Source organism: Odocoileus virginianus, chromosome 11 (assembly GCF_023699985.2).
Source record: "Odocoileus virginianus isolate 20LAN1187 ecotype Illinois chromosome 11, Ovbor_1.2, whole genome shotgun sequence".
Classification (NCBI taxonomy): Eukaryota; Metazoa; Chordata; class Mammalia; order Artiodactyla; family Cervidae; genus Odocoileus; species Odocoileus virginianus.
This window is the reverse complement of record NC_069684.1, coordinates 21,317,854-21,330,047: the sequence shown is the minus strand read 5'-3', so window position 1 is coordinate 21,330,047 and position 12,194 is coordinate 21,317,854. Positions and strand designations below refer to the sequence as shown.

The window sequence follows — 12,194 nt, the reverse complement described above, 5'->3', positions numbered from 1 at the left end:
ACCTGGATTTACCAACTATTTGACTCACCTATACAGGACTAAGATTCATCTGATTGGGCCACATCAGTTATTAAAATATTAAATACTTCCATACAGAGTGGTGAGTCATCTTCACCTGGTCTGCAATGTGCCACTCTAACCACCTTTATCCCTCCCCTGGAACCCCAGGATCTCCCCAAATAGTAACCAGAGGACTGATGCACCTTGGGATCATTGCACCTCACTATGGCCCTATAGCTGACACGTCTTCTGATTAGTGAGCACACTCCTGTCCCCTCTGCTGATACACACCGTGGATAACATTGTGAATATCACCCCTTACTCTACTGTAGGATCGGGTAACACCAAATGATATGGTTCACATGAAAACACTTCGCAAACTGGAAAGGGCTGAATACAGATTCATCCTATCCATAATTCCTGGGAAGGGATAGGAGCCCAGAAGAGGGCAGGGGCATATTTTGTAGTGTAGCTCATGTGTGCGTGCTAAGTCACTGCAGTCATGTCCAACTCTTTGCAGACCCTATGGACTATAACCTTCCAGGCTCCTGTGTCCTAGAGATTCTCCAGGCAAGAATACTGGAGTTGGTTGCCAGGTCCTCCTCCAGGGGATCTTCCCCATCCAGGAATTGAACCTGTACCTCTTCTATCTCCTGCACTGGCAGGCAGGTTCTTTGTCACTAGCGCCAGCTGGGAAACCCCAGTTGTAACTCACCCTCTACTTAATTGAAGGCTGAGGAAGGGCTTGGTGGGGAGCCTGAGAGGCTCATGAGCTGCCTGAAAAGAGCCCCCACACAAGCTTGCATAGACCTCAGGATGGCAAGAGGGAATGGTTCTCATAAGCATCCTTAAAGTGACTTGTCCAGATTCCTGCCTGCAGCAGCCTGGGGTTCAATTTGCAGCTCTTTGAATCCCACACACTCTCAGCCGTGCTTCTCTGGCCAGCCCTATCCCTCACAATTAGAAGCCCATTTTACTGGAACTTAGCTGTGCAGCAAGCCAGCACCCGCCCCCCCCCCCCCCCCCCAACCCGGTAGGATGAGAGCAGCCGGGGAGTGAAGGGCCAGGGGAGGAGAGCAGGCTCACCCGAATGAGGGTTTGCACAATCCGGCATTTATGGAAAATTGGATGTGCTAATGAACCTGAGATCCATCAGGGCTTTCTGAAGGCAGGACGGTTTCTGTCAACAGACCAATTAGCACACAATTATTTTCTCTTTCTGAAAGCTTATCTGAGGCTCTCTTTGAGCTGCACTTTCCATTACCTCCGTGGCCCTCTTTATAATCCACCAAAGCTGTCTGCCTCTTCTACAGGGAGAGACACAGGGTTCCTGGACCAACCTGCCAGGGACTCTGGGACTTTGATCACTCCGCAGGTCTGGGGGTCCTCGACTCATCCCGCCTGTCAAGTCAGTGCTTAGGCACCATCTGCAAGAGGACCGTCTGCAAATCCCCTCCTGCTTCCCACCTCCTTGCTTCTCTGGGAGGTCAGAGGTGGCTCAGGGCAGAGGAGCCATAGAAAGGGCAGTGACTCTGGGATCTGGTAAAACCTGAGCGAGCCTTCCTCACTGCTGGAGATCTGGCTTGAATCATTCCCTCTAACAAGAAATGAACAGGGGGAATCGCAGTTTCTGTCTATTCCTCCTTCCCATCCCTGTGCTGCAATTAACAAAGTAGAGCTACGCACACCCTTTCAATGACTCACCTAATTGATTGTTCTCTTTAGAACTGACCTTTGGAAATGGGTAAGTAAAGGTCAGAAAATTGCATGGGAGCCGGCCCCAGAATGTTTAACAAGATGGTGGTGGGGTTCGGGAGGAGGGCAGATGAATCGGTGGTAGAGAGGGAGGGACAGGGGTGGAATGAAAAAGCGGAAAGTTGCAGTGCTCTGTTCACCCTCTCAGGAGTGGTCCTACTTCTGCATAAGGCATGTAGCTTTCTCCCTGCATGGACCTGATGCTGGTGAGTGTTCAACTGGTGAGTGGGTGGATAGAAAAGCCAGTGCAGAACTCAGTGACAGTGTGGTGGCCTGCTTACCTGGAGGCGGGGACAGGCAAACCTCCCAAATACCACACACCCCCATCCCACTCTTTCAGCCCACTCCATTCCAAGAGAGACAGGCTTCCCCGAATAGCTGGGCTAGTCCTTGGCCACAGCTCCTATAGGAATTTTTGCACCAAATAGATAAAGAAAGCTTTACCTTGAAATAATCCTGGTTCTTCCTTCCCACTGCAGTAGCCAGTCACCAACTCACTCAATACAGAGACATTATTCAGCACCAAGTGCCCACCTATGGAGGGAGGCAGGCTCGTGTGTAACACGGGGATTATGTCAGTATAACATGTTTCCACTTGTCTGTAAACTCCTTATGGTAGTGACTGGCTCACTGTGAGTTTTGGATTCTCCTGGAATATTTCATAAATGAATAAATGAGTGAAAGAATGAATGAATGAGTCAAATGAATTGTAGCCCTGCAGCTGACTGTGTGACCTTGAAGAAATCACTTAACCTATCTGGTCTTGATTTCCTCATCTGTAATCATAATATCTAAAGTCTTCTGATACAATGCATAAAATAGATAACTCATGAGAACCTACTATATAGCACAGGGAACTCTATCCAATGCTCTGCGGTGACTTAAATGGGAAAGGAAATCCAAAAAAGAGGGGATATGTGTATATGTATAGCAGATTCACTTTGCTGTACAGTAGAAATTAACACAACACTGTGAAGCAAATATATCCCAATAAAAAATAAAGTCTATACAATTTGTCTTATGCCATGTTCACCTTCTGCAGAGAGGGTAGATCACTAAAATGTTTTGGATGAGCTGGTCTGTTGACACTTGTTTTTTAGAGTGATGTTGTCTATATGGGTTTAACTCCATTGTCTGTAGCCCTCTGATATGCCCTCACAGGAGATACTGGGGCCAGGAACTGAAGTCTGAGGATTCTGAAGTCAAAATCCTATCTCATCTACTCAATAGCTCTGAGTCTTTGGGTCTAGTATCTTCCTAAACCTTGTATCTTTCCCTGAAACATGATAGTAGTGCGATCTGTCTCAGAGTTAGTGTGAAGGTTAAATGGGATGATCTTGGAGGATGAGCTTGGAAACTGTAGAGGGGTTTCCTGCCTCTGTCATAGCCTTGATCCTATTCCCCATCCAGGCTGGGTCTTGCTGCTTCTCATGCACAGGGTCTGTTGCTTGCCCTGTAGTCTTTCTCTTCCCTCTTATCCTTTAAGACCAATTTATGGATCACCTCCTCCATGAAGCCTTCTCATACTACTTTAAGCAACAACATTTTTTCCCTTCTCTCTCTTCACTGTATTAGTATCACACCACCTGTCATCTACTCTGTTCCATGTGTAGTTTTCAGGACTAACTATACTAAATTCTCTTTAACGATGTCACTTATACTTTGGAATTCACTGTGATAACTTGCAGAGTGGCAGACACATTACATCTCACACTTATCAAGCCCATATGTTGTAGATCATGCCGCCCCTTCTTTTTCTGAGAGTACTTCCCCTCCATTCTCTTCCTGTCCATGTTTTACTCATCTTGAAGGAACAACTCAGTTGCTCTCTCCTCTGAAACTCCTTCCCTTGCTTAGAACTGCACTTTCCTCAGGGCTCGTTAGGACATGTTACCTCTTCTCCACCAGGAGGTGTATCAGTCAGTTGGATATGTACCTGTCTTCCCACAGGTTGTAACCTCCTGGAGGACACACAGTATAACCTGTACATCTTTATGCCCACCTCTCCACCCCTCAAAGCCCGAAACATATTACACACACTCTAATTTATTGAGTACATATTAGGTGCCAGCCACTGTGTTAATTGCTGTTAACAGCCTCATGAGCAAAATAACTATGAGCTTACCTCTGTGGAGCCTTTCATGTGTGGAGGACTCAGGCTTTAAATACTTGCAGGAAAGGATGGAAAACTTCAAGTCGTCTGCTTGCTGCAGAGCAGAGGTGCCTGGAGCTAGGAGAGAAGGTCAGAGGTATCAGAGCCGACTTCCTTGAAGAACTCTGAGAAAGGCACTCTATGAAGGTTTGATAAATTGCAGGGAATTGAACAGTGGCTACCCAATAAATACCAGTTGATTGGTTGATTGATTGTTGGCAGAGCCTCCAGAGATCCTGAAAAGAAAGGGCCTCAGGTCCCCATCAGTCTTATTACATAATTATTTCAGTGCATTTAAAGCTCCCCATTTTTCATCTTATACTTTAAACATCAGGGAAAAACCGATAGTCCAACTTTATAATATTTTAAAATGACTCTGTGGTGTTTTGGAATATCACATAGCTATAAGAGATTATGTATATTTAATATACTTATTAAAATATGCAGTAAGCCCATGGCTGATTTTCTCTAAGGACGTCTCAGTGCCGAGGTGGGACTTAAATGTTTAATATTAATAATAATACTCATAACTCATATTTCTCTAGTGCATTTCATCTTCAGGATCCCTAAAGCCTGTGAGCACCACATCAAGTGGCTACAGCTGGGCTGGCCAGTGGGCTGACAGCATCTGCATCTGGCCTCCTGTCTTCCTCTGGGGGAGGAGATGGGAGAACTCCAGTGTGGAGGCTCAACTTCCTCTTCCTACACTGAGTTTCTTTTTTCCAGACACAAAGTCCCCCTGGGTCCTCTGAAAGGCTTCCACTTCTGGATAGCTGCTGCCGCCAGCCCCACAGCACTGATATTCCCTGTCTCAGAACAAGGGGAAAAGTGGCTTCATGCTCCCAGCGTAGGAAGAGCCATGTCCTTCCTTGGGCCAGTCCAGGACAGGACACAGAGCCTGAGGATGGCTGACCGGAAGACGGAAGTGCGAAGGGAGAGTCTCTGCTTGTTGTCTAAACCCACCCTTCCTGCTCTAGGTCACGGAGACCCGGACCGGCCCCCTGGGCTGCAGCAACTACGACAACCTGGACTCAGTCAGCTCCGTCCTGGTACAGAGTCCAGAGAACAAGGTGCAGTTACTCGGTAAGGTACCCTGTGATGGTTTTCACACTTTCCATGGCTGGTTTAAAAAAAAAAAAGGTTTAGATCACCCAAAGGGAAAGGTCCCATCTGCCTCATTTGGCTAGACCCTTCCAAAGACAAAAACTACCCCTAGTTCTGGGACCTATAATTAACAACTTTCCGTCACTCTTTGGAGAAAACTTCTGATATGGTTTACTTTACACCTCAACCACTGCTCAAACCACTCGACACCCGAATCCTCCTACCTCCTAGTCCTGCCCCAGATCTCTGTCACTATCCTATAGCAAGAGCACTCCCATCCTTCTGTGCCTTGGTCTAGCTGGGCAATCTCCCTTGTTGTCCAAAGAACCCTCTGCGGAACAGCTGATCTTTGCAGAGTGATCATGGGACATCATCTCTAGCTCGACTAAGAGCTACACAAAATGTGGGACTACTGGTTATCCTGAGAATGGTCCCTACTTTTTGTTACTAGTCTGCATCCTTCCATGGGAGGTCAAAGCCAGGAGACGAGTTTGAAAGGAGTGGGAGCCTCAACCGGGGACAGAACAAGCAGGAACAGGAATGACACAAGGTCTGGAGGCTGGGAGATAAGGGGATGCACTCAGGTGTCCCCCAAGCATCCCCGGGGCAGAGCTATGTAGATGGAGTCAGAGCTGTTTGGCAGTGGGGAATGTTCATTCTTCTTAAGGCCTAACTGAATTGTACTCTGTTTAAGATATGATTGTCTTGGTATTATAAAATCAATAGCCCTCACCTAGGATCTACGATGACAAATTCCAGCCAACCTGAGTTAGACGCAACCCCTGAATGCTTTAGGCATCAAGAAACATAATAAAAAAGGAGGAAAAGCCTCCTTTCTTTAAAGCCTCGCAGTGCAATGCAATTAGCATCCCTCTTCTCCTAGGTCCCTGGATGGGCTGGGTTTGTTTCTGGAAATTAGCAATGAGTGAAGTTCAGAGTGTCTGGTGGTTCATTTGGAATGGTTTATGCCATTTAATTTTATAACCCATCACTCATGCAGACATTGCTCAGGGCACTTATTTTATAGCAATAGGAAATGTTATGGGGAGGAGGAGGGAGCTAATGGGGGAGGTGAAAGGAAAGGGCTTGGAGAGGGGTGAGTGTGGGAAGCAAGCACATGTGGACAGGGTACATGGGGAGGGCTGCTCAAGTGCCATTGCAGGGACATCGTCAAGAAAGGAAAACGTAGGAGCAGTTCTGGACAGGAGTAGATCTCAAACGTGAGCAACAAACATCCACTGCAGCTGCAATTCTAAGTTTTATTTTAAGGTCTGCTGACACCGGGATACATCCTTTGCACTCTCTGATTTCCTGCCAAGGTCAAGGGTGTGATGATAAAGAGCCGGCAGATATTTGATGAAAGGGGAGCCCATCCCATCCAGAAGTCCTCTTGTCCCTCACTCTCCTGGCACAGTGTCTCCTAGGGTCCCTATTCAGGGAGCCTCCTGTGGGTCTGATCTCAAACCTGGCCAGCTTGCATCCCAAGGTGTGCCTATGATTCATTCACCTCTTCATAGGCTAGAAGCCAACTAGGAGTCTATCCTGCTGCTGATAAACCAATATCCACCACTCCAGTGGTGCTAGTGGTAAAGAACCCACCTGCCAATGCAGGAGACACAAGAGACATGGGTTAGATCTCTGGATTGGGAGAAGGGCATGGCAACCCTCTCCAGTATTCATGCCTGGGAAATCCTATGGATAGAGGGGCCTGGTGGGCTATAGTCCATAGGATTGCAAAGAGTCAGACATGACTGAAGTGACTTTGTAAGCAGGCACCACAGATGGGTAGGAAAACTGAATCTTGGAGTAACTGAGTGGATTATATTCAAGACCAGAGGAAGCTAATTAGAAAAGAGAGCTGAGAGGCATTCATATCTAACTTGGAGCATCTACCACCACCTTGCTTTCAAATCTCCTCAAGAGTGAAAGCGTGAGATGGGCAGCCAGTCCCAGTTGTGCAGTAGGACCCAAGGGGACAAGGGCACAACCTGGCTTTACTAGCACTGTGCTTTGGGCAGACCACTGTGCTCATGAGGATTGGACTTCCTCACCTGTAAGAGCCTCAGTATGACCACAAGTGTTACCTGCAGTCATATATGGGAAGTATTACTTGGTGTCATACCTGGCCACTACATACCCACAACACCTGTCCCTACCTCCTAAGCAGGGCAGCCTCCTTGGTCTTCAGGGCTAAGGTGGCAGGCCCAGGAGGGTCAGCATTTAGTAATATCCTAGGAGGCCCGCTGCTCATCTCAGAGAAGTTAGAGATAGAATGGCTCTTGGAGGCAGAGCAAAAAGTCCAACAAGCCTTGATGATTTACCCCCATGAAGACTCTAAGCTCTTCCTTTATCTGAAATACCATCATATTTCCATCCTAGAAATGCTGATGTGTAGCCAAGAAGCCCGTTCATATGATAGGCATGTTCTCAATTTGGCTGATGTGAGGGTTCAACTAAGCCCTGAGCTTTGATGTACCCCATCTGCCACAGGGGTAGCAGTAACCCTCTACCCCAACCAGCTTAGCAGGATCAGGCCTGGGGTGCACATCCTGGAACCCAGGATGCTCACGTCAGCAGAACTCCAGCCGGGGACTCTGCAGCCTCGGGTGTGGGAAAGTGAGTACCCACTGGTCCTGCCAGGCAGTTTTCCCTGATACATCTTTTCCTTAGGCCTGCAGGTGCTGCTGCCCGAGTACCTGCGTGAGCGCTTCGTGGCTGCTGCGCTCAGCTACATCACTTGCAGCTCCGAGGGTGAGCTCATCTGCAAGGGGAATGACTGTTGGTGCAAGTGCAGCCCCACCTTTCCAGAATGCAACTGTCCTGACGCCGACATCCAGGCCATGGAGGACAGCCTGCTGCAGATCCAGGACTCCTGGGCGACTCACAACCGGCAGTTCGAGGAGTCAGGTGAGCAGTGGGTTGGCCCAGGTTTCCTCCCTGTGAATGGGAGCAGGCCATGAGGTACTCCACGGGACACTCAGCTTGGTTCCTGACTCAGCCACGTCACTGGTCTGTGACCTCCAGCAGGTTATATCACCGCCCCAAGTCTCAGTCGTTTTCTTTTGTTGTATATGCAAATAGACCTAATACCTACCAAAGAGATGCATTTCAAGGACCTAATAAGCTAAGGTAAATATAATCAAGGCCATAGACCTCATCTATCTTATTTGCCACAGATTCCACACTGCCTGCATGTTAGGTGCACAGTGAATATTTGTTGAATGAGTGAGGTGCATAGCATGTTTCTAGGAGTCACTAGTTCATGCTGGTGATTGCTTAGTGCAAGTATAACTGATATCAGTGTCACCTTGAGACTTAGATTCAGAGGACTGGGTTTTGAGTTCTTATTCTGTGATATGGATTGAATGTATCTCCGCCCCCCAATTTATATATTGAAAATCTAATGCCCAAGGTGATGGTATTAGGAGGTGAGGGCCTGGGGAGGTGATTAGGTCATGAGAGCAGAATCTTCATGAATGGGACTGGCACTCTCATATAAAAGGGTTCCCAGAGAGATCCCTTACCTCTTCCACCACATGAGGACCCAGCAAGAATTTGGCCATTTTCAGCCCAGGAGAGGACTTTCACCAGAACCTAGCCACAGCCTCTTGACCTTGGACTTCCAGCCCCTGGAAATACATTTTGGTTGTTTATAAGCCATCCATTCTGCTCTGTTTTGCTGTAACATCTTGGGCAGACCTAGTACTCTCTATTACTGACCCTTTGTAGGACTTTGATTTAGCCTTGCAGCCACTCAATGCCTCCATTTCTTCATCTGTAAATGTAGGAAAATGATAGTAATCGGTGGATGGATGACTCATATGGAACAATGTGGATAAAATTATGAAGAACTCTGCATGATATACATTTCACTACTACGTGAATAATAGTTATGTGGATATGTCTCAGAAAATAATATTGGATAAAACAAGGCAAATGAAAAAGGCTATGTGTTATATACATATTTATATTTATGTAATGCTTATATAATAATATAATATAATAAATTATTAACATAATGCATATTTAGTACTATTTACTTGATGTTTAAAACCATACTAGCCAATACTTAGTATTTTCATGGATAAATGTATTCATAGAAAATGTTAAAAAATATATGATAATGATAAAGAAAACATTCAAGAGAGTAGTTATATCTAGATAAAGACAGAGGGGAAGTTTAGGGCCTTCAAGTATATTTGCTTTGCCTATTTCTTCAAAAAAATCTGAATTCAATATAGCAAGATGGCAAGATCTAGGTGGTGGACTTGTGGGAGTTCATTTTGTTATTCTCTGTGCCGTTTTGTATGCTTAAGTGTTTTATAAGCAGAACTATGCATGTACTAGCTGTTAATGTCATTACTAGGTGTGATTTTTCCAGTCATCTGGGTGGGGGATGAAGAACCAGGGGCTGGAGAAATCAGAATGAATGGAGGACCCAGGCACTGCCAGCTCGTCTTAGACAAGGTATTCAGTAGCTGAGGAGAATAGCAACCCTGGCTCCATTGGACCAGTGGTGGTGGCATCAGGCTGGTAGTATGGGTAGGTAGTTGAGATGGTAGTGGGATGCTTGAGTGTGTAGGCGAGGACTTTGGGCTTTCAGCATTATGAGTTTCTGCTAATGAGTGAAGGAGGGCTATTCGGACCTATCAGGAGACCTGATGGCTGCAGGTCCTAAGTAAAAGCAGATTTGTGGACAGAGATCTGAGCATGACTTCAGAAAACACATTGCTCCCAGGAAGCTCTGAGGGGAAGTCAGACTTGTAAGAGCTAAGAACCAGAAAGCACTCTGCTTCTGGACTAACTTCAAAAAAGTATGCATATCTAGCCAAAGTGTGTGTGTGAGTCGCTCAGTCATACCCAACTCTTTGCAGCCCCACAGACTATAGCCTGACAGGCTCCTCTGTCCATGGGATTCTCCAGGCAGGAATACTGGATGGCTTGCCATTCCCTTCTCCAGAGGATCTTCCCGACCCAGGGATCGAACGCTGGTCTCCTGCACTACACACAGATTCTTCACTGTTTGAGCTACAGGAAGTCCTTAATCTGGTCAAGGGATGAATCTCAAAAGAGAGGAAGGATGTGCTAGAGTCAGAGAGAAGGATGTTGGGGGGAGAGGCTGGTCTCAGAAACTGAAAGCCTTCTAAGGCTTCTGAGGTGGGTGTTCCATCTTCTGTGCCCACATTTGCCAGTCTTGCCCACCCTCACCTTAACCAGTGCCTCACACCTTCCCTAAGGGGGCTGTGGTGTGATCCAAGAAGGTTGTGCATAATTTATAAGGAGGTATTAATGGCAAAAGAGATGCGCCGAAGGTCACTGGCCACATGGGTGGTGACAGAGATGTGTTTTGAAATTCAGAAGCATGTTAGAGATAGTTTGGAGGGGGAAGAATCCTGGAACCTTATCTTATGGTATGTCAATCATTTCTCAATAAAGCTGTTTAAAAAGAAAGAAATCAAAAGTCCTGGGAGAATGGTGTGAAGCCTCCTGCCTCATACAGTGATGGATGGGCAAGCTGGGTCTTGGGGGTAGGGGGGGCTCTTGTCCACCCAGGGTCTGAAGGGCACCCCCTCAGCTCAGCCCGTGTATCCTTACCCACAGAGGAATTCCAGGCCCTGCTGAAGCGACTGCCAGATGACAGATTCCTGAACTCCACAGCCATCTCCCAGTTCTGGGCAGTGGACACCAGCCTCCAGCACCGCTACCAGCAGCTGGGAGCCAGCTTGCGAGTGCTGTTCAAGAAGACCCATCGCATCGTCCGCCGGCTCTTCAACCTCTGCAAGCGCTGCCACCGGCAGCCCCGCTTCCGTCTGCCCAAGGAGAGGTGAGCACCCCCGTGTCTGAGCCAGAGCCACACTGCCCACAACAGTGGCCGGGGCCCTGGAGGGCCCCTGTCCAACACGGCAGAGCTGGGTGTGCTGACCCACATGTAGCCTTTCAGAGGCTCCTGTTATCTGACCTACTTGCGCTTCATTCTCAATTATGAGATGTGTCTGAAGTGAAAAAAAAAGAGAGAAGCTAATTTTACTTTTATATAAATTATAGTCAATTCGAATGTTACTCTAATAATACTCCCATTCTCACTCACTCATTTCCATTTTAATAAGTCTTTGAGGAAAGGAAAGGGTGGAGTTAAAGCTCACACACTGATTATGTGTGATGAGAAACACACAGTAGATCATTTCCAACAGCAGCTCTACTCTGACTCACAGGAGTGAAGGGAGCTGAGGCCCTGGGTCCTTAGGAACAGAGGGGGCTGGGTCATCACTGGCCTTCAAGCATCCATCGCTCATTCACACATGCATTCAACAAGCCTTTGTTGAGTCTACCTCGTATGGCCTAAGATTACGCAGGGAGGGTACTTGTTAATTGGGAAGACATAATAAATATATAGGAACATCAAAACTAAAAAATTATTACTATGCAGCAGCTATGGGAATTCATGCTGTGTGCTCAGTAGCTCAGTTGTATCCGACTCTTGTGACCCCATGGACTGCAGCCTGCCAGGCTCCTCTGTCCATGGGGATTCTCCAGGCAAGAATACTGAAGTGAGTTGTCATGCCCTCCTCCAGGGGATCATCCTGACCCAGGTATCAAACCGGCATCTCTTACGTCTCTTCCATTGGCAGGCAGGCTCTTTACCACTAGCACCACCTGGGAAGCCCAAATTCATGTTAGTGATAGTGAAAGTCGCTCAGTTGTGTCCGACTCTTTGTGACCCCATGGACTATACAGTCCGTGGAATTCTCCAGGCCAGAATACTGGAGTGGGTAGCCTTTTCCTTCTCCAGGGGATCTTCCCAACCCAGGGATCGAACCCAGATTGCCCACACTGCAGGCAGATTCTTTACCAGCTGAGCAGTAAGGGAAGAACATAAATCAAAGACATGTCCTGATAATATCAAAGGTCTAAGAGAAAAGCCACCTGGGAGAAGGATGTCTTGACCAGATTGTCCAGGAGGAGATGAAAGTGGTCTGGTGCTTGTGAGCCAGAGCGCTCCAGGAGAGGGTGCTGCCCTCTCGGGAACCCAGAGGTGCACCTCTAACTGAGGCACAGGTGACAAGGGGCACATGAGTGGAAAGGACAGAGCAGCAAGGGCTTTTGAGAAAGGTTCTTTTTTCCCCCAAGAAATAGTTAGGAAATGCTTACCAGGCACCAGGAACAATCCTAGTTTCTGAAGATG

At 47.3% G+C, this 12,194-nt stretch overlaps 1 protein-coding gene across 4 annotated transcripts in view; it reads left to right on the top strand.

Annotated features, from left to right (window-relative positions):
- BRINP2 (BMP/retinoic acid inducible neural specific 2) overlaps positions 1-12,194 on the top strand; it is a 159,135-nt gene that overhangs the window by 128,345 nt on the left and 18,596 nt on the right. For all 4 annotated transcript variants that reach the window (XM_070474040.1, XM_070474039.1, XM_020879726.2 and 1 more), the window contains exons 5-7: positions 4,885-4,990; positions 7,682-7,918; positions 10,613-10,835. In XM_070474040.1, the coding sequence (XP_070330141.1) occupies positions 4,885-4,990; positions 7,682-7,918; positions 10,613-10,835 (566 nt within the window). The remainder of the gene's footprint in view (positions 1-4,884; positions 4,991-7,681; positions 7,919-10,612; positions 10,836-12,194) is intronic.